This window comes from Xiphophorus couchianus, chromosome 5, assembly GCF_001444195.1.
Source record: "Xiphophorus couchianus chromosome 5, X_couchianus-1.0, whole genome shotgun sequence".
Taxonomy (NCBI): domain Eukaryota; kingdom Metazoa; phylum Chordata; class Actinopteri; order Cyprinodontiformes; family Poeciliidae; genus Xiphophorus; species Xiphophorus couchianus.
This window is the reverse complement of record NC_040232.1, coordinates 8,861,598-8,882,972: the sequence shown is the minus strand read 5'-3', so window position 1 is coordinate 8,882,972 and position 21,375 is coordinate 8,861,598. Positions and strand designations below refer to the sequence as shown.

The 21,375-nt window shown below is 36.6% G+C and overlaps 1 protein-coding gene across 2 annotated transcripts; it reads left to right on the top strand.

Moving 5' to 3' along the window:
* The first annotated feature begins 1,646 nt into the window (after positions 1-1,646).
* LOC114144266 (E3 ubiquitin-protein ligase pellino homolog 1-like) lies at positions 1,647-20,346 on the top strand. 2 transcript variants are annotated; one of them, XM_028016900.1, is made up of 8 exons: positions 1,647-1,894; positions 7,719-7,821; positions 9,708-9,874; positions 16,175-16,304; positions 16,514-16,615; positions 17,958-18,155; positions 18,244-18,432; positions 18,716-20,346. In XM_028016900.1, the coding sequence occupies exons 3-8, from the start codon at positions 9,765-9,767 to the stop codon at positions 19,292-19,294; spliced, it is 1,308 nt and encodes a 435-aa protein (XP_027872701.1). In that variant the 5' UTR covers positions 1,647-1,894; positions 7,719-7,821; positions 9,708-9,764; the 3' UTR covers positions 19,295-20,346. The 2 variants fall into 2 exon arrangements, with proteins under 2 accessions (XP_027872701.1, XP_027872700.1); XM_028016899.1 differs by lacking the exon at positions 7,719-7,821 and having other exon boundaries at positions 1,648-1,894.
* The last annotated feature ends 1,029 nt before the right edge of the window (positions 20,347-21,375 follow it).

Below are 21,375 nucleotides of genomic sequence, written 5' to 3'. Positions count from 1 at the left end.
GATATATATAGATATCTATCTATATATATATATCTACAGTATATCTATATATCTCTCTCTATATATAGAGAGAGACCCTCTATATATAGAGAGAGATATATAGATATCTATATATATATAGATATATATATCATCTATATATCTCTCTATATAGAGAGAGATATATAGATAGATAGATATACATATCTCTATATAGAGAGAGATATATAGATATAGATAGATAGAGAGATAGATAGATAGATATGTATGCTGCATGGCCTTTTGGGGGGGACGTCTAATTTTTTATGAATATCTAAGGATATTTCTTTTAACATTAATTTCTAATTTTAGGTTTTGAAATAAGTAAAAATTTAAGCCTTGAAAAAAGACACTTGACTGTTGGGATAAAATTATACAAAACAAGCTGAAGTGGGTAGAGTAATTTAATTTAATTTGCACATAACTTAATATTTTTGCTTGTCTAATGACATCATTTTTCAGTATCAAACCACATTTTTTCATCAATTAGTACTTAAGTAGCCTTTTACCAAATGCATTTTTACTTTTATGTAATTTCTTGACTGGCTATATTTTACTTTTACTTTAATAGAAATACGTTGAAGTAGTTTGAGTACAATTCTTGGTTTCTCCACCCACTTCTGTCAGGAACATTTAGGCAACGCAGTAGAAGAACAGAACCCTCCTCAGGAGTACAGACTATGACTCATACCACTGAAGTCTGTACAGGTTTGTCCTGCTCTAAATACCTGTGTGTTGCCCCAAGGCGTGTTTTCATCGTTATTATTGTTCTTTTTCTTCCAAGTTCTCTGTAAGGCCTGGTGAAATGTACAAATAGTCTGAGGAGAAAAAAGTTCATGGCAATTAAACTGTTGCCTAAAGCAGTCTTGAAGCGAATAAAAATTCTGAAAGTTCTTCCCATGGCAATTAAATAAAATTTTTAAAAATTCTTAAACTAGGTATTAGGTAAGATGATTCATATATTTTTACTCCAAAATAAAGACATTCAAGCCAAGTCGATTGTCATTTTTTAAAATGGTTTTATACGCACGGTTGAACCAAAGTTAGGCAAAAAGTTTGCTCAAGTAAGAGTAGCACTACTTCTACATATTTTTACTCAAGGAAAAGTAAAACGTAGCTTTCCAAAAAAATTACTCAATTAAGTTTGAAGACGTACTTTGCAACAAGGCTATTTAATCAATTACTGATTTACTAACTTAGTAATTCCAACTGTTGCCCCCAAGCATCAAAAGCCCATGGACGGGTCGACCCATCTCCACAAAGGTTGACCTGAAACCCAAACAACGGTTAACCTTAGTGAGCATGAACTGATGCTCAGTTAAGGTGTAATAAAAGTGACGGTCTCTGTTCAGCCTACCACGTCCTCTAACAATCATATTAGTCTCCTTTTTAACAAATGGTCTCATTTGCTTGGATACTGAAAAAATTAAAAAGACAAAAATATCAAGTTATGTACAAATTAGTGTATTTTACATTTAAAATATAAAACTAATACATATTCATTTACTCAAATAAATGTTACTTAGTAATATTAAAGGAGATATCAATTGAACAGTGGTTAATAAATCCTGCTGAGGGCCCTATACAAGCTTCCGGTTTAGTTTTATTTTGAAATCTTCCCGGATGTGGGAACCGTTTATAACGACTGCTGTTTCGTCGGAGCCCAGCGTCAGTTTACAGACGAAGCAAGTTTCTGTCTTTTCCTCCGAGTTCTCCGAAGATTACAAACTCATTAAACTACCAGCGGATATTGCAATAAGGGCAACGTTTATATATTTAAGCTCATCGTTGTTTTTCTTTTAGAAAATAAAACCCCAAGCTATTTCAGTTTCCGAACAAAGCCGCCCGGGAGAGATAATACACGACTGCAACTTCGGTGAGTTTATTTGTTTATGATATAGCTTTTCCTCATTCCCTTTAACCACCTAGTTTTCCTCAGTGCTGCCGTCGAGTCATATTAAAAGCTAACAACAAAGAGTTACTTTTGACTAAACCGACCAAACAACTTAAAATAGTTTGTAGTAGTTATGGTAAATGTTAAACTACTGTATTTCCCCCCCTGGCTTTAATAGTTAGCTCATTGTTAGGACTAACATTTGTCCTTAAACGTTAAAAACCAGTCTTGTGGGATAAAAGTTTGCTCCTGTCTTGACTTATACTTTATTTATTTTTGTGTTGCCGTATCTTCAAATATAAATCTTTAGTTACTCTTTGTTTTTAAAATACCTTACACGTCTTCTTCTTGTACTTTTAGTTTAAAATTTTGTGTTCTTCTTATTTATACAGCAGTGAATAATTAGAAATGCTGATCCTATCCTTTAATTACAGGGTACAGCAAACACTCCTTTAGGTTGCACTGAATTTAAACTCTCAAAGGATCCTTGAAAGTTGCCCCTGGAAATGCCTGAACTTAATATTTTTTATTTTTGTCTCCTCTTCAGTTGTTGTAGTTGACACCATTGGTCTGTCACATCCAAACTGACCAGCTGGCCTTTCTTTGTTCAGCACCACATACTGATTAGCATGCACCATCCCACTGCCACTGCATCTGTCCCGGCAGACGCTGCTTTTGTTCCCCATTTAAAACTTGGGTCTGTGCCCTTTTTGTTCCAACTGTCCCCCCAACGCATCAAAAGCCCATGGACGGGTCGACCCTTCTCCACGGGCAAAGGTTGACCTGAAACCTAAACAACGGTTAACCTTAGTGAGCATGAATTGATGCTCAATTAAGGGGGAATAAAAGTGACGGTCACAGTTCAGCCTACCACGTCCTCTAACAATCATATTAGTCTCCTTTTTAACAAAAAAATAGATAAATCAGGGGCTCTAACCCTTATATTTCAAATGCTTAATTACTAGCTAAGTATTTTCCTTTTGAATTCAGTTCAATTCAAAAATACTCTCAGTAATCGTTCTTCTTGTAAATGAAAGTAATAATATTTAGACCATTATGTCATGTGCCATTTGCACTTTAATGTCTATTCTATTTGCTCATACAAGCTTTATTTTGATCACAATAATGTTGTTCTCATTTATATGTCTTTCTGCTTTATTTGTCGGATGCTAGGTTGAGACTACGCTTGTAAACTGCAACAGATAAATGTCTGAATTAAAAATGAGATTTGTATGCTAAAATCCAGATTCTAATTAAAGCTAAAGTTGGCAGGATCAACACTAGTCTGACAGTAATCATCTCCTTGTACTACACGTCGCTTCGTCCAGAGGATCTTAACTCTCAGCCATTGAGAAACAATTGCACTCTTGAAATTTTATATTTTATCCAATCGCTAACGTTTGGCCATTATGTGTGTAATTCGCCAGTTCAATGCTACGAAGTTTACCGGAAAATGCGTGCGCCGTAAACAACCAACAACTACAGAGAGAGAGGTGCCAAGCCGAACAAGATGGCCGTAATTCAGTATTGGAAGTATTCACTTCCTCCGCTGCCATTGCTAAAACTACAGCCAGACTACAAATCTAAAGCAACTCGGAAAATCAATATCATTGTTCACAATTCTTTCTTCTGTTCGCTGATTAGCCCAGTAGAAAATCTACCGGAGAAATCCAGGTCAACGAGAGAAAGTCCAGACGGTGCGTTGACGGTCAATAAGAATTGAGTTGAGTTGCTGTTACTTTTTCAGTTGTCGGACAGAATGTCTAGACGTGACAGCTGCAGCTTCATTCTTCTGCCTGTCGCTGCTGAACCCACAAACCCACAGCTGGACTCTCTCCCTGCCTGCAGTACGCTCGCACTAACTAATAACAGAACCAGGGTGCAGAAACTCTGCTTAATTTGACTCGTATAACACTCAAGATTAGAGGCTGCATATCAGAAAAGCGGAAATGTGTGTGTAGCAGCCAGAAGCGACCTTTCTTCATAAAGAAGTCAGAGCTTTTCCTACAAGTTTTCAGAGCCTTTGCTCTTGATAATAATGTTGTTTGTGATACTGGGAAGAATGGCTCTCAGAAACGGGTTAATGACGCTCATAAATGCGCTGATATGAAATGTTTGTGTGCAATGGCCTGTGGTTTGCTCTATTTTTCCATTCCCAAAAACATTTTGTAGCCGAAGAACAGATCATACAACTTGTTCTGATAGCAGAATTCATGAAAAGAGAGGCTGATTGTGTCCCCACATAGTCATGCACCAACGTCCGCCTGCTCTGCCTTGCATCAACAGATAGTCGTCACGGTAAATCCTGTTGTGTTGAAACTGCGTTGAATTGGAGCTGTTCTTGCTGTGTTTTCTGGGTTTTGTAGCCGCTGCTTTGCTGATTTTAATCATTTTTAAAATTTTCACTAATACCTGTCCAATGTGAACGATTGCAACTGAGGAATGACATTGAATGATTGCTATTTTTTATTTTTGTAGCTCACATTGGATGAAGTAAAGTTGACTGCTAAGTAAATTTGCAATAAACAGCTAAGATTTAAAAGCAAGGAAACATTTAAGGTTACATGCAAGTAATGTAATTTATTACACAAATAAAAACAACTAATTTAAAACATGAAGACATAGTTTTGCCAATCTGGGCCCCTGAGACGGATGTTACAAAGATTTGGTTGTCTTATTAAAAACATCTCTATCCCTCCTGCTTCTGAGTTATATTGTGGTCTGACCAGTAGAGATTTGGTTGTTTTCGTTAAAAGAAACAAATATATCCATGTGTAAAAAATAAAATATTAACCCAGTAAAAATGGTCTAACATGCATAAAATTTGATTTACTTTAGATTGGCCTCTATTCGATGCATGTTGAAACTGGGTCTTTAAACAAATGTCTTGCTTATTTGCCTACTGAAAATGAGTATCAGGAGGCATAAATTTGACATATTTCAAGCAAAAAGGGGAAATAACAATGTATTTTGTGTGATGTTTTTTATTCCAGCTTTGAAATTGTGTTTCATACAATGTATTTTGTGTGATGTTTTTTATTCCAGCTTTGAAATTGTGTTTCATACAAGTACAGATGAACTGATGAACATTTTTTTTGGTCATAAAATTGTTTTTAGTGCAAGAAGTTATTCAAAAAGACAAATATCGTACTTAATGCTATTTACGATGACTTTCATCATCACCATTGTCAGGATTTTGGATGACTCAGCTTTTTTGCAACATAGTCATGCAGAAAAAGGATCCAGGTCTGAATGACGCCTAAAGCCGTCTGGCGGCCTCGCTGTGGCTAAACTCAGTCCTGCTGAGTCGTTTGTTGCCTCTGTGGATAAATAATTTACAGGATGAAACCTTCCACCGCTTTGCAACTGTCGAGTTAGCTGTTACAGAGTCCTAAAATAAGCTTTTTATTTATTTTTATTTTGCAGATGTTGAAACTTGACGCTTAACAAAATAAAAAGTGCAGGTTTAAACGTCACGCACATTGTACTGTACATATTGTAATTTACAGATGGATGCAGTTTTCTTTATTTAGTTCCTTGTTGCAAATACAATTTTGCTTTAAAATTGACAATTTAACTAACTAGTATGTTTATTGCATTGAGTTTTTGTGTGTTTTTAACTTTATAGGTTAAAACTGGCTTTATGTTTCAGTACAGATTGACTTTATACTTAAACTAAATACTTTATAATTTAGTCTTTAACAGTATCCTTTGCTGTGTATATTTCTGTCTTTTTAGTGTACTTTGCAGGATAATTAGTAGACATCAGCCTGTTCAGTTCCTGCATACTTTGTGTTTAGTGTTGTCGTGTGTGATGTATGATTTACTTTGATGCTGTGTTGGTAAACTAGTTTTCCCTGCCCATGTTGGTTTAGAGAGAACAGTAAATGCAAACTAGAGGAGCCAATTCTGCCTGTGACTAAATGTGTTTTCCTGCACAACTCACTTGTTCCCTGATTCCATTTCTGACTTTGTTTTGTCAGAAATGTGAGTAAATATTCTCTGATAGAGGTGTTGTTATAAGGAAGAAACTCATTTGGCTTAAATAGTTCTGCAGAAAAGCAGACGACACTCACGCAGAATTCCCTCATAAAAACCTTAAAAAATGATCACAAGCCCCAGTCATGCTTATGCTAATACGTCACTCTTAGATGTTTTATTTACACAAAACAGGCATGTTGTATTGTAACTTTCCAAAAGATCTGTACTAACATTGCATCAATAAAACCCATGTAATTGGTGAATATGTTTTGCATGTTTCCAATGGTCTTCCTTCTTTTCTTTTTTAATTCTTGCAAAGTAAACAACAGAGCAGAGACGCATGCAGTGTAAATCCAGAGTGATAAAGAAGTGGTTGCTTTTTTATTTTAATTACCTACTTGACCTTGACTGTAGTGTAGAAGCGTAACTGTACCGTGCATTCTTTATGCGCCCATCTTTTGACTCGTTCCTCCAGATGGTCATCTTGCTCTCGGCCCACGATTTGCATTTATCTAGAGGTGCACCGACTGCAGTTTTCTGGCCAATTGCTGACTACCAATCTTTAGAAAGCCTGACCTGCCGATTCCGATTTTGGCAGATACCGATTTTATTTGTCTGAAATGTTGCTAAATGTAGTAGTAAGGCTGCTGAGTTGGTAGTACTGGTGTGACTATTAACTGCAAACATGACCTGGTGGGCCGGTCTGTCAGTCAAACCGTTCTCATGGGAGAACAGAAGAGAACAGTCATTGATTTTTAGACCTTTGCTGAGGTCGATAAATCGGCTTCACATGCAATTATTGGCCAATCACTGATCTCCCAAAATTAAGAAATTTGGCTCTGATAAATTGGTACACCCCTGCATTTAACGGATCAGTAAAATTGCATCATGAAGAGGGGAAAAAACGAAACTTTTATACAAGTAGCATCCTACTATACGTTGCAGGACAGGCATTGATTCTGCATTTCATAGCAAAGGAGCCACGACTAACTGTATTTATTGCACAAACAATGGTTTTTACCAGGACCCAAATTATTGTTAAAAATCCTTTTTTATTGGTTATATGTCAGAAACAGAAGTTTTTTCAAAATTATTAATTTATTTTAAGCTCCAGTCAATGATTAAATGAATGTATACACAAATTTTTACTTTTTGATTTGAATTAAATGGGTTTCAGTTACTTGCTTGATATTGTGAAATAACTTTCTGAAAAGGAAGAATTGACAGGAAGCTCTTTTAAAATGTATTTATAGTAGTAGTGTTTTTTAAACAGTCATCTGATTTCTTCAAAGGATTTTTTTTTATCTTTCAGCCCCCTCATGCTACTTTTTCACACGTATCATCTTTCTCACTTGCTTTGCATTCAGTATCTTCTGATGTAATCTTGTGTTTCCTGTCACTTTGCTCTTGCAGCAAAAACGTCTTCAGAGTCTTTGCCGTGGTTTTTGGATAAAATTACCAGTTTTCTACTCTCTGATCTTTAGCAGCTTTTCACTAAATACGAAAGGTTAGATGGGGCTTTTCCAGATGACCACTCAATCCACTTTACACTGGAGCCACATTTATACACACACATTTATGCACTAATTCACAGATTTCAACTTGGATAAGTGCCTGGCCTTGCAAATCAACATGTGATGGCAAGAAAGCTGGAATATAATCTACAACATTCTGATTTTAAAACAATTACCCAATGGTACAGTCGCTCAACATATACATTTTTATTAAAGAGAATCCTACAGAAAAAAAAAACATTTTTAGCCACAATCGGTCTAATCCACTCTGCCATCTCCATGTTTAATGTTTGGTAGTTTGCTTCCTTCAGACCTGGATGACTTGTTGCCATAATAATGGATCCAGGAACTCTAGAAGAATGACTGACCAACATTTGAGTTATACAGCAGGACAGTGATCAATTTCACGCCTGTGTAAGTAATAATAAATGAAGCAATTTATGGATTGATTTTTAAAGTTGACAGGATCATCACTAGATAACAAGATAAAAGATGCTAAAAAAGAATAGCGATGGTCTTTTGTGGAGCATTGACTGCAGTAGATAAATCTGTTTGGATGCATAGACAGAACCGTAAGTGGTGGGATTGTAATGAAACTTTAATTTTTCCGCCATTGTTTTATGTGTAGATTTACTGTGCCTGGCTTCTTCTGAAGCAGAATTATGACGCTTGTCTCACATCGACAATGTAAAAGATGGATAAAATGCCACATGACCATTCAGGCTCAGGTTCTTTGAAAACTATTGGATACCTTTTAGGGAAGTGGCAAAAATCAGATTTGTTTTTTTTATTTTATTTTTGGGTGAAATAAAATAGGATTTTGGTTGTATTTGCCTGCTGTGTGAATGTAGCCTTTTACATCAATGCGACCTGCGAACTTTGATGCTGGATGCAGTCTTTATTTAATAAAGTCACACAATCAGGATATCATATAGATCAGAACTACCCTGGCACGTGTAGGCAACCATACGATATGCCTGCAATGTCAATGAGGGACAAAAAACGGGCTGTTCAGGCTGGAAGACTTCAATAAATCTGAATTAACGGTTGCATTTTTATTTTTCTGTTTATTTTTCTGTTATTTTTTTGTTTTCTGGTGTATGATATGTTGTATTATTTTTTTAAAATGTTTTTTTGAACAGCTTGCTGTAGAAAATGATAATTTGATATTAATCAACTTAACTGGTTAAATAAAATGAAATTTAAAAAAATCATGCTAAGAAAGGATCAGAATTCCTCCACAGAAAAGTAAAATACATATTGATAACAATTTAATTTTAAGGTGCCTTTCAAAGAATAACGCTATAAAAGGAATATCAATATATCAAACATAATTAAACATTGTTTATTACCAATTTTCAGACTGCTTATGATAATTGGCAACCGTCACAACTGGCCTTATAGTTAATTGGTTTGGATATTTTTTTGTGTGTGTTTTTTTTACCTTTTGATAATTGCAGTTATCAATAAAAAAACTTTGCCTGCGACAGACTGGCGACCTGTCCAGGGTGAACCCCGCCTCTCGCCTGGAACGTCAGCTGGAGATAGACACCAGCACTTCCCGACCCCACTAGGGATAAAGGTGTAAGAAAATGAATGGATGGATGGAATAAAAAACTTTGTATAATATTAAAAAACAAACGGCAAACAAAACATTTTCACACACCGCAGTGGTTCTTCCATAGTGGGCTCCAGACCAAGGGAACCTGACTTGGGAATATCTTTCACAGTATATCTTGAAAATCCAAGCTTCTCTTCCTGCTAACAATCTCCATGTCCAAAAATGGGAAGATAACGATGTTAAGAGATGATAGACATCTGTTGAGAACGAACCGGAGTTACAGATTTACTGCAGAATTTGTCATATAAGCCAGCAGCGTAACTTGCGTTTCTACCCTCTGCGGGTCATGACATCATAAATAAGCTTTTGCATGAATACTGAGCTTGTTTCTTTCTTTTTCTCGGTACAAAGCATTTTTACATCAATACCAGCGTGCTGCTTAGTGAGTCACCCTGCTGCAGACGTAAATCGCCTCCATTTTACACCTCACAACCCCACTCAGTGTGCTGGGGTGAATGCATACATTGTTTACCAGTGTTGCCCCGAGTACAAAGACAGTGTGGGTGTATTGAAGCTATGAGTGGGGCCATGTTGAAGCCTTTATTTTTGTGTGTTTTGCATAAATATGTAAAAAGATTTTTTGAATTTTAAATGAAAAATGTAGAATGATGGTTGGTTGGGGAAACTTGCTTGATTATTATTGTCTTTCATAAACTTGATGATTGATTTTCGTCATCAGATGGAGGTGCTCTGACATTCCTCGAAGGGATAACTCAAAGTGGGAAAGTCCTCACACATGATCCCTCAAAAGGCTGCACAGATGTTTTCACTGGGTCAGGAAAACATCTCGCCCTCCCCGGCTTCCACCAAAGGACCAGTCAGATATGGAGAGCTCATCGTCCTGGGGTAAGATGCTGACTGTTTTGGGTTTTAGAAACATCAATTAAAATGGCACAAACAATGAAACATGCATTGCTAAAATGGGAAGAAAAATATCCAAATGTTTTAATGTAAAGTCTAGGTTAAAATACAGAATAAAACACATCAAGGTGTCAAACTTCACTATGAAAGAAAGCCAGTTTTCATGTTTGGTTTGCAGGACATCCAGGATCATCTGGGTAATGGCACTAAGTACTTTGGCTGGACTATAGTGGTGTAAAAGTTCCTTTAAGTAAACAGGAGTCAAACCATAGATGACTAAAACAATCTTAAAATCTGTCCTGTAACAAACAGGATGCCAATGGAGGAAGGCCAGAACTTCAGTACTTTGTCACTAAGGTCAATTCAGAACGCAACATTCAGGACAAACAACAAAGAGATGACTGATCTGAACCAAGGCTGTTATCATGAGTGAAACTAACAAAGTAATGGGAACAAGAAGTAAAAAAAAATTTTTTTAAATTCAATAAACTTGACACCGCAAGAAAAGGAAAACTGAAGCTGTAGCAAGCATTCTCAAAATTAACAAATTAACTGATTTAATCGAGAAAAATGTGCTTAGTTTTTGTGTCACTTTATGCCATCATACGCCAGGTATGTAAGGCTTACTCTGAATATAACTGTGTTTTAGATATAAGCAAGTGTTTTAAAGTAGAACAAAATAAAATAAGTGGGACAGAAACCTTAAAGTTGACTTGAAATGCTCAAACAAAAACCTGCTTTCATTGCATTTTTGAAAGTTACTATGCCACATATCTTTTTTTTTTCCAGGTTGGATGTTCATTAGCAGTAAATTAATACATTTTCTAGATTTTTGAAAAACTACAGTATTTTAATTTACTTAGCAGTTTTAAAAAAAACTAAAAAATAAATTGGCAGACAAATGGTTGAAACAAATAAAAACTCAATTTAAACTTGCATACAAGGAATTAAAAGTTGTCCAAGCAAGCAGAGATAAAAACGTAAACTTTTTTGAGACATGGTTTTTTGTTTCACTAGAAGTCTCAGTCTTGGTTAGGGGAAAAACAGATGTCACAACTTTACTAAATATAAAAAGATATCAAACATGAGCTTTTTTTTAAAAGATTGGTAAATGTGCCATAATCCCAAGAAAAGAATGATGTGGGTTTTTTCAGTCGGTTTCCAGTTTAGTTCCCATATTAGAAAAATGTGTATTTGTACTGCCAACAGAAAACGTAACATCCCTTTTTGTCGTACTTGACGCATTGCAAGAACATCAGCATTTTTCTCACTGCTAAAACTCGCAACTGAGTTCTGATGAGTTATGGTTTAAAAAAGTAACATCTATGGATCTCATCAGGTGCTATGATTAAAAAAAATAGGCTGTAAAAGATTGTTTCCTCTCTTAAGAAATTCATGGATAAATTTAAGAGACAGCACTAGATTGTTGTTTGGACTCATTGAAATTCCAGGTTTTACAATGCAAAAGCTAAAAATGTTATCTTGTATTTTTGGTCTGGTTTTTACTGCCAATATCTTATTTCACTTGAAATAAAACTAAACAAACTTATAAGGAACCTTTTAGCAAGATATAGGAGCTTGTTTCAGACCAACAATTCCTTAATATGAAAAAGTTCTAGCTTCACTTGTATTTCTTGTTACAAGTGAAATAATCTGCTTGTGGAACTAGTACTTTTTAAAATCAATACTAAAGGATTACTTACTTAAAATAAGCTAATATTTTGCTTAAAAAAGTTACTTCCAAAGTAGTTTTATCTTCAAATGGTCCAAGATATTTGCACTAGACATTAGACAAAAATACTTGGTGAGATTTTGTATTTTTGCAATGTAATGAAAACACAGAAACTATGAAAAATACTAGGGTGCACCGATTGCAGTTTTCTGGCCGATCGCCAATTATCCGTCTTTTAAAAAACCTAACTTACCGATTCCGATTTTGGCCGATACCATTTTTTTGTCTGAAGTGTTGCTCATTATATCAAGAAAGTTGCTGAATTGGCAACAATGGGGTGACTATTGTTAACTGTAAATGCGCAGACATGACCTGGTCGGGCGGTTTGTTAGTCAAACCTCTCTCACGGGAGAAAAGAAAAGCACAGTGGTTGATTTTTAGACCTGTGCCGAGGTTGACGACATCGGTGGATAAGATCGGCTTCACATGTAAAAATTGGCTGATCTCTGATCCCCCAAAATTAAGGAAATCGGCACCGATAAATTGGTGCACCATTACAAAATACTACATCTGGATGAGAACTGGAAACCAGTAATTTATTAGAAACAATTTACAGTTTGTACTGTTGCATAAAGAGCATCTTCCCATCTGAAAAACCGCTTGATTGTCACAAGAAATCAAGCTTGCAATGTGTTTTCATTACAAGTTTAATGGAAACACTCTTATTTTTCTAGCATCACACGGACCAAAAAAGCTTTGGTTACACTCGTATTTATGAAAACAAGCACTCGTGTAATCATAACGCTGGGTCTTGGCTCAGTCTATCGGTTTATTGTTTGGCTGCTGCGTAACTCAGCTTAAAGCCAGTCAAGTGTTGAGAAACCCGACCACAGCAAGGAATTCAGCTGACTTCCTGACTCGGAGCCATTCACTGCGGTTCAGGGAAGTCAAAGGACGTCAGGAAAGTTGTGGCTACTGCGGTGTGAGACTTTTTGTTTGCTTTTGCATTGTACTGTCCCCATATGAAATTAAACAGTCTGGGAGGCTTTGCAACCCAGCAATTATTCTGCTCATAAGGCTTCATTTTAAAGAGCCATATAGTTTATGCAAACAGAAGCTGAGTTTAGTGTGATTCAGTGGAGCCACATTGGAAGTGGGGGTGGTCTGACCTTGTCTATAAAAGAAGGGGGGTGTTTCTGGGTCTGAATTGCAGGAAGTGAGCATTATCCATTAAGAGAATAGCTTGGCTTTTAACTGAGCTCCTGTTTACTTGACCTGCGGCTTAAAGTCTGGCTCTGAAGATAACCTCCAACTAAACTGACTTTTGAATTAAAGCTTCTGTCATCTTAAATGTCATGGAGTTCATAAGTTGATAATCTTCTTTGTGATGTTTAGCAAACTAATTAAAGTTACCGTAGATTTGTTTGCTGTCCTTGTTGTTTCTGTGGACTGATTATGAATCGGCAAATATCTGCAGCCTCATCTTGAATCTGGATAGAAAGTGTTCGTTCTTCTTCTTCTTTAAGTTCCTGGGGAATAAATATGACGTGAAAATGTGTCCCTCAAAGAAAATTTTCGTTAAAATTTGCACCTACGGACATTAGGAGAAGGATTACTGAGTAAAATCCATTTAAGAATGTGATATTTCCTCCAACAGATCCAAACCCTATAAAGAGACAACATGTTAAATTAACTGCATGTCCAAGATGCTTTGCAAATGCATGAAATATGTTATAGTTTTAGCTATAATATGCTAGTAGTTGGAGATCATTTTCTGTTCAAGATTAGCTAATTTATGTAATAATCCTAAACCTTGTGATTTAAGTTACCTATTGACGAATGAATAGAACTGAATTATTCAATTTATTTTACTTTCAGCTCATCTGAGTTTCTAGGAACCTTTAATTAGTAATCCATAACTTTATTTTCCTGGGGAATAAATATGTTGTGAAAATGTGTCCCTCTGTTTTACCTACTGGTCACCAGACTGGGCAAGGAGCCAGCCATGTTCATCTTATCACCACACACAATGAACAGGATGGAAAGGGAAGGAAAATGTCCAAACTGAGGCATCTTGGGTTCACCGTTTCCATAGCAACTGTTAGATGCCATCTAGAGACCAACTGGTTGTGTTGGGAGATATGCCAACACAACCGGTGTAGCAACATTTGCTACATTTTCAGCTGGTGCAGTTCGCTTTCACACTACACTGTGTCAAATGAACCAAACCCTTTGAAAAACCTGTTCACCTCCTCACCTGTGGTGGCGCTGCACCAAGAACCACTGGAGGAAAAACACAAAAACATCTGAAGAAGACACTGAGTGCAACTTCCTTCTTCATGAAATGTAAACAAAAACGGAATGGCGGCAGACTTTGGCGGTTGTAGGATTTCTCTTTTGCCTTTGGTAAAAGACCAAGTCTGTGTGATTGTTTTGTTTGTATTTACCCAGAATGCTTTACGCTATAGTCCACTTCCTGCTTTTGGAGTGGTCTCTGGTCCACTTGGCGGTCACATTTGCATTCAAAACGCGCCAGAGTTCACTTTAACCAAACCGAGACCTAAGTTTTTAAGTGGACCAGAGTTCGCTTGTTTGGTCCGCATCAGAGTTTGTGCATTTGCTCCTCCCCAAATGAACCTGGCTTTCTAGACAAATGAACTAGAGTTTGATTGAAGCGGACTAAACAGGGCCGGTGTGAATGCACCCTCAGAAATGCATGCTTTAAGAATTTAATTCCTGCTCTAAAGTGTTCAGGTGTTTTGGTTGCCCCTTCATTATGATTGTTCTTCCATTTTCAACTCCACCCTCTTCACCAGTGCGCACATATTCAGTCCGTAATCCTGTAGGGTTGACTTACTGGATTCAGAGCCAGCTTTGTTGTACCACTTGAGTGTTGGTATTAGTTGTGCTGCATGTCTCTAAATGTGATTCAAAAATATTTATCTCAAAGGGAAATTAAATGTTGTCATAACTTCTACCATCCAAGTCTCTTCAGAGAGTGGTTGTGGATGTTGATGCTGAGGTCAGGATGGATCAAGGAAGCAGTCAGTCCTGCAACAAATCTGAAGAAGCCTCTGACTGAAAACTGTCGCTGTATGACAGACACAGAACTAACACCTTTATCTGTATGTTAGATATCTGCACTATATCCACAGTAACATGTCCTGACACCATGCGCTGTTGGCTAATCCATCTTCTGCCCTTATGTCACTCCTTGGCCTCTGCTGTATAGTAGAGGCCCAGACTTGTTGAAACGCTTCTATGCAGCATTATAGAGCCCAACTTCGTAACTTTATTCCTGTGTTGTGTTTACACTGTAAAGAGGACAGAGTTTTATTTATGCCTTATGATTGGATGGTTGCTATGGAAATCTTTAAATCCGTACATGATGATTAGTTTCCTTGGGATTTCCACAAATATAGACATAAAAACCCTGAAACACTAATAGTTCAACATATCTTAAAGAGCTTGTAGATGTGACTGCATATCTACAAGCAGTCGATAAAATAAAATTCTTGCAGTCAAGAATTTTATTTTATCTTTTCATGCCAAGATAAATTTCCGATTTTAATCTCTTTTTTTCCCCTCGGTTTTTCTAAAAACAAAATCACAAATGTCAGAAAATGTTTTCAAAAAGTGGCTTTTATCACATTTATCAAGATCTGATGTAATCAGCTCAGTCTGTGTGGTTTTTCTTCCAAATAGGCAGTTTATTTGATGTTGATGTGTTTAAAGGGGAAGTATTTCCCTATTTATAAAATGGATACCAAAGTTTAACTTCACATTTAATTTTTTCCTTAAAAAATTAAATGTAAAGTTTTATGAGTTGTGATAAAATTACGACTTTATTCTCCTAGTATTACGACTATTCTGACAGTTTTGTGACTTTTTCGCGTATTATTTGGCTTTATTGTTATACAACTTTAAGAATCATTACGATTTTATTCTTGTATAATATGACTTTATTCTGATATTATTCCGACTCTGTAAGACATTGATTTCATATTATTACAACTTTACTCTCACATTTTTGACTTGTTGTGAAATTGACTTTATTCTAATATTATTACAACTTTATTCTTTATTGCCTGTATTCTTGTAATATTACAACTTTATCCTCATTATTTAAACCTGTTGTAAGACTTTGATCTCATTATTATGACTTTATTGTTGTACAACTGATCTTGTATGATTTCAACTTTATTCTCGTATTATTACCTTTATTCTTGTAATAATATGCCTTTATTATTATTTTGAAGTTATTGTTGGACGATGTTTATCTTGTGTTATTACAACTTAATGATATTTCATTGTCTGGTGGAATATTTACCTTAATTTACCTGGATTCAAAGTTTAAATAAATAGAAGCTGTAAAACTTATCAAACAAGATGGCCGCCGCCGTGGGCGTTCTAACATTATTCTGATCTATGGAAACCTGAGGTGAACGTATCTAAAACAAAAACAAACACATTTTCCAGAAATTAAATAATCAAAAACCAAAGATTTGATTAAAGTAGTTTATCTCCCAGTCCTCTTGTCTGATTATGTCATCTGGAAACATTTGCTGGCACAGTGAGTTATAAGATAAGCTGCTGCTGTTGTCTGTGTTCAGGTGTAATGGCTCTCTGCCGTCTGGTGAAAGAGGGAGGAGGAAAAGCCGCTTTGCTCTGTGTCGCAGAAACAAGTCGAATGGCGTGAAACCCAGCACCGTGCACACATCCTGCACTCCTCAGGCTGCCAAGGTGAGAACTCAAACACACGAGTCCATTTGCATCACACTGATTAGAGCCTCTGATACAACCTTTACTACTGTGACTATGGAAATAAAAGGCAGCTGGAAGATCCTTATCGCTTACATTTTCTCATCTGTCTCTAAGTCTCAAGGAAAGCTTTATACATGTTCAATTATTTATGTTTTAAATATTTTGTAACCCTTTGTGTGTTTTTAAAGGCTATCAGCAACAAGGAGCAGCACAGTATATCATACACACTGTCTCGGGCGCATACTGTAGTGGTGGAGTACACGCATGACAGCAACACAGACATGTTTCAGGTGTGTAGCCTCCATTTTCACCTTCACAGCACATCAAGATTAAAGTTTTATTTTATTTTTATAGCTTGCTATTTTAGCTTTTATCTTGGATGTAAAACAGTGTTATTAAATTGTGCATCAATTAATGATTGTCAAAGTTAGATGTCCATGATTGTTGGGTATAATCTTATAATCGCAGGACATTTTCTACGTTTTATTTGTTTTTATTTGCAGCATGTTTCAGACATCAATGGAAAAATGAAAAATATTCATACTTTAAACTTTTTCACTGTATGTCACATTACAACTAGTAGTGGAACTCCATTAAAAGTTATCATTGAGTTAATTGTAGAGTCTGTAAAGATTTGATGTCAAGTTATTTGTTCAACAACAAAATCTTTTTTGGTTTTTAATCTGCTATTTATGTTATTCAATCATCTGATTGGTGCAAAGTTCTATTATACCTACTTATCTCAAATGTTTCCCTGATCATCCATGTAATTTATTTTAAATAATAAATCTGCAGAAATGTGGGCTGTAGACGCCGACATTAGCGTTGGGGACGTCTGTGCTGCTGCAACATGTTTTGCATTGAAATGCTACTTTAGGCTTGAATGACTTCATATCTGTCTAGGTAGGTAAATATCTACCTATGTGTGCCCTTGACTTATGGCAGTAAAGTTCCCCCATACAAAGCTGGTAACATCATACAACTAAAGAGTAGCAATTGATTTGGCAGCAGCAGGTGTTTCTACAAATTGTTGAACTAAATATAAATGCACAAACACACTTCTAAGCTTTTTAAAATCATGTATTATTTTCCTTCCAATTTATAATAATGGACTACAGCTTGTAACATTACAAAATGAGAAGCACTTAAAATGGTTTGAATTTCAACAACCCACTTATCAATAATTAATTGGCCTGTCACAATAAGCAAGAAACCATTTAATCTCATGATAATTCAAAATGAGCTCAATTCGCATGATTTGCATGATTTATCATTTTTGTTTTTCCTCTTTCTACCAAAAATTGGATGATAAAAGTCTTCATTCTGGTCCATTTGTCTCAGCTAAACCTTCTTATTTTGAAGGACATTTTAGTTTAGATTCTTCATAATTCCTTTTCGTTATTATGTTCTGTTTGTTTATTTTGGATATTTAAAGTGTCTTCCAGTTCCAGTATTGAATGTTCATTAGAATTTAAAGTTTATTAATGTTTTGGAATGTTTATTTGCACCATTACTGGATTTACCGTCCAACGAAACATCACTGTGACAGACCTAACAATAAAACGAAATGGGACAGGATTAATCTCAGATTCTTACTAATTCTTTGCTCTGTAAATGTACATTTGGTTACAGATCGGCCGTTCCACAGAGAATCCCATCGACTTCGTGGTCACAGACACTGTACCGGGCGGGCAGAGCTTTACTGACGCTCCGACAATTCAGAGCACAATCTCCCGCTTCGCCTGCCGCATCATCTGCCAGAGGAACCCGCCTTTCTCTGCCCGGATCTACGCTGCGGGGTTCGACTCCTCCAAAAACATCTTCCTCGGGGTACGATTCAAGAACCTCGAAAGCTACGTCTATTTTAGCGCTTCTTCACTGTTTATTTTCTAAGACTTGCATAATGCTGTTGTCACAGGAGAAGGCAGCCAAGTGGAGAATGCATGACGGTCATATGGACGGGCTGACCACAAACGGAGTTCTGGTCATGCATCCCCGGCAGGGTTTCGCCCAGGACTCCAGACCGGGTGTGTGGAGGGAAATCTCTGTTTGCGGAAACGTCTTCACACTGCGAGAGACCAGATCTGCTCAGCAGAGAGGCAAGATGGTGGGTAATGCTTCGTTAAACATACATTAATCTGGTTTATTTCTCATACATACAGACCCATATTATTACAATATTATTGGAATATTTGTTTGTTTCAGTAACTCTTTTCATGAAGGGAGTTTGAGAAACAGGAAAACCTTTTTTGTAAAACCTTTGTGTTGATCCTGGTGAAGTGTATTTAATTTTCTCAAGCTTTAAAAAAAACTCTTTCAGGGAGGTTGAGGGACATTTATCAGACTTCCAGTGTAACAATAAAGAACGTCTACATCTTGGCGTTTTGCAGGTGGATTCTGAGTGCAACCAGCTGGTTGATGGCTCTCTGATTGACCTCTGCGGCGCCACCCTCCTGTGGCGTACAGCAGAGGGCCTCGCTCGCACCCCCACGGTCAAACACCTGGAGGCGTTGCGGCAGGAGTTCAATGCCGGCCGGCCCCAGTGCCCCGTCGGCTTCAACACCCTGGCCTTCCCCAGCATGCGACGCAAGGACGTGTTGGATGAGAAGCAGCCGTGGGCGTACTTGCGCTGCGGACATGTCCACGGGTACCACTGCTGGGGAGGCCGGCGGGCGCCCGAGGTGGAGGCAGAGTGCCAGGAGAGGGAGTGTCCCATGTGCCGAGCGCAGGGGCCCTACGTGCCGCTGTGGCTGGGCTGCGAACCGGCCTTCTACGTAGACGCCGAGGGCCCCACTCACGCCTTCGTCCCCTGCGGCCACGTCTGTTCAGAGAAGACGACAGCGTACTGGAGTCAGATCTCGCTGCCGCACGGCACCCACGCATTCCACGCTGCCTGCCCGTTCTGCATCCACCCTCTCAGGGGAGACACTGGTTTTGTCAGACTCATATTCCAAAGTCCTCTGGACTAGAAATGACTTCTGATGGAAGAGGAACAAAACACCTGGAAGTGTGAGGTTTCTAAAAACTGAAATTAAATTCGTTAAACACAAAGTGCATCTATGGATTCCTGTCACTTTTTTTTGAATATCTAATGTGTCTCTGGCTGCGTTCTCTTTTAAAGGAGGATTTCCTCTCAAGGAGCACCTTCAGAAAAACTCTGGGAAAGTGGTAATAATTTTCAATTTGCCTTATTTTTCTATTTATTCTTTTACCTCTTTTAAGTACTGTGTTTTTAAAGCAGTGCAGAGATTAACAGCAGCAGGATACCAGTATGTCCTTCACTCTAAATACTAGTAACGCCAAGGGATGATCATTGTTTTGGGTCCAGTGTAACGCTGGGCTCCCTCTGTAGCTCTGACAAAAACACTGGATTAAAAAGCAAGAAACAAACTGTGGGATTACATTTTTGCATCCTCTCTTTTAAAATTAAGTCACTCCCTTCCTAGGTATCTCATGATTAGAAAGAATCTGTAATTTTATCTGCAGATGTAGATGTGGGAAGCTTTTGAAACCCTTGTCTTGTGTCTTAAGTAGTAATGTTTCTATTTTTTTAAACAAAGAACTGTAAACCTCAGACACTGTAAACCAGCAATTTTCCGTTATGTGGGCAATAAAATTTTTACCAAACCATTGTTGAGGATATGTAACATCTTTCTACAGTGCCACCAAGTGGCTGAATTTACTGCTTTTTTGAATGTAAGAGATTATTTAAAATATCCTCATCTTGTACTCTAAGTCAATATTTTAACTTTTAACACTTTGGAAACTTTTTAACATATTTTAAGTTGTGTTTCTGTATGTTTGTTGGTTGATGGTCTTTTGGGAAACTAAGCTTGAAAACATTATCATAAAATCTTTCAGATTTAATTTAAAGTCAATACACATAATATTATAACCACTTTACTGACGGTTGATGTTTCATTTTAGATTTTCACTTAGCTTTGTTTTAGTGTCATTCAGTGCTTCTGCCCGCTTGACTGTTTTTGTACTGTCCAAAAAAAATAAAGACTGTTGATCATTACTAGCTGCCTCTTTATTTTTGATTAAAACAATTATAACACAAGTATTTTCTTTTCTTTTGGAAGAGTAATGAGTTATAGCCCAAACTTTCAGTTGTACCAACAAATCAAATGTAAGCAATGAAGAGTTTTGAATAGAAAACAGTCAAGTACACAACTTGAATTAGATCTTGAGTACTGTGCAAAATCTAAATAAATGTTAACATTTTATAATACTGATGTTTAAGAGTTTTGAACAAATGCATAAATCCCAAAACAACTTTTGTTGCCTGTCAATATAGTTAAAATACTGTTTTAATTGGACAATATTTTAAAGTTACAGAAGACTTTTTAATACCATATTGTTCATAGAAAGAAAAAAACACAAACTGAACTGAATTAAGTTTTTACTCAAGATCAGCACAACATATTTTTACTCGAGTAAAAGTGAAAAGTGGCCATCCAATAAATTACTCAAGTAAAAATGTATTTGGTTTAAAAGCTACTCAAGTACTGAGTTACTGATCTTAACATCTGAGTTGATATTTTAAAATGTTAAAGTTCAAATTCTGCACTCTAATAAAAATAAACAAATACAACATAACACATTCAGGCAAAAGAAAAATGTTTAGCATTTTTGGTTTGTTATTCATTTGCTGCATTTTTTTGTTTGTTTTGTTTTAACTGTTTGCTTTTATATTGCTTGACTTTTTATTATTTGTCTGCTACTTGTCCACTCAGTTACCCATACAGGATAAATAAAGTGATTCTATTCTATTCTGCGGTTGTGAGAAATTTTACTCAAGACTACTTACTCAAATAAAAGTAAAAAGTGAAGCAAAACTATCAAAGTAAATGTAACTAGTTACTACGCACCTCTTTAAACTTGTTTTAGTAGCAGTGCTTTGTTGTGTACACTTTATGAATAAAACGTCTGAATTACCTCCAGAAGTCATCGGAGCTTGGTAACTACACTGCAAAAACACAAAATATTACCAAGTAATTTTGGTCTAGTTTATAGTGCAAATATTTTAGAACACTGGAAGTAAGAG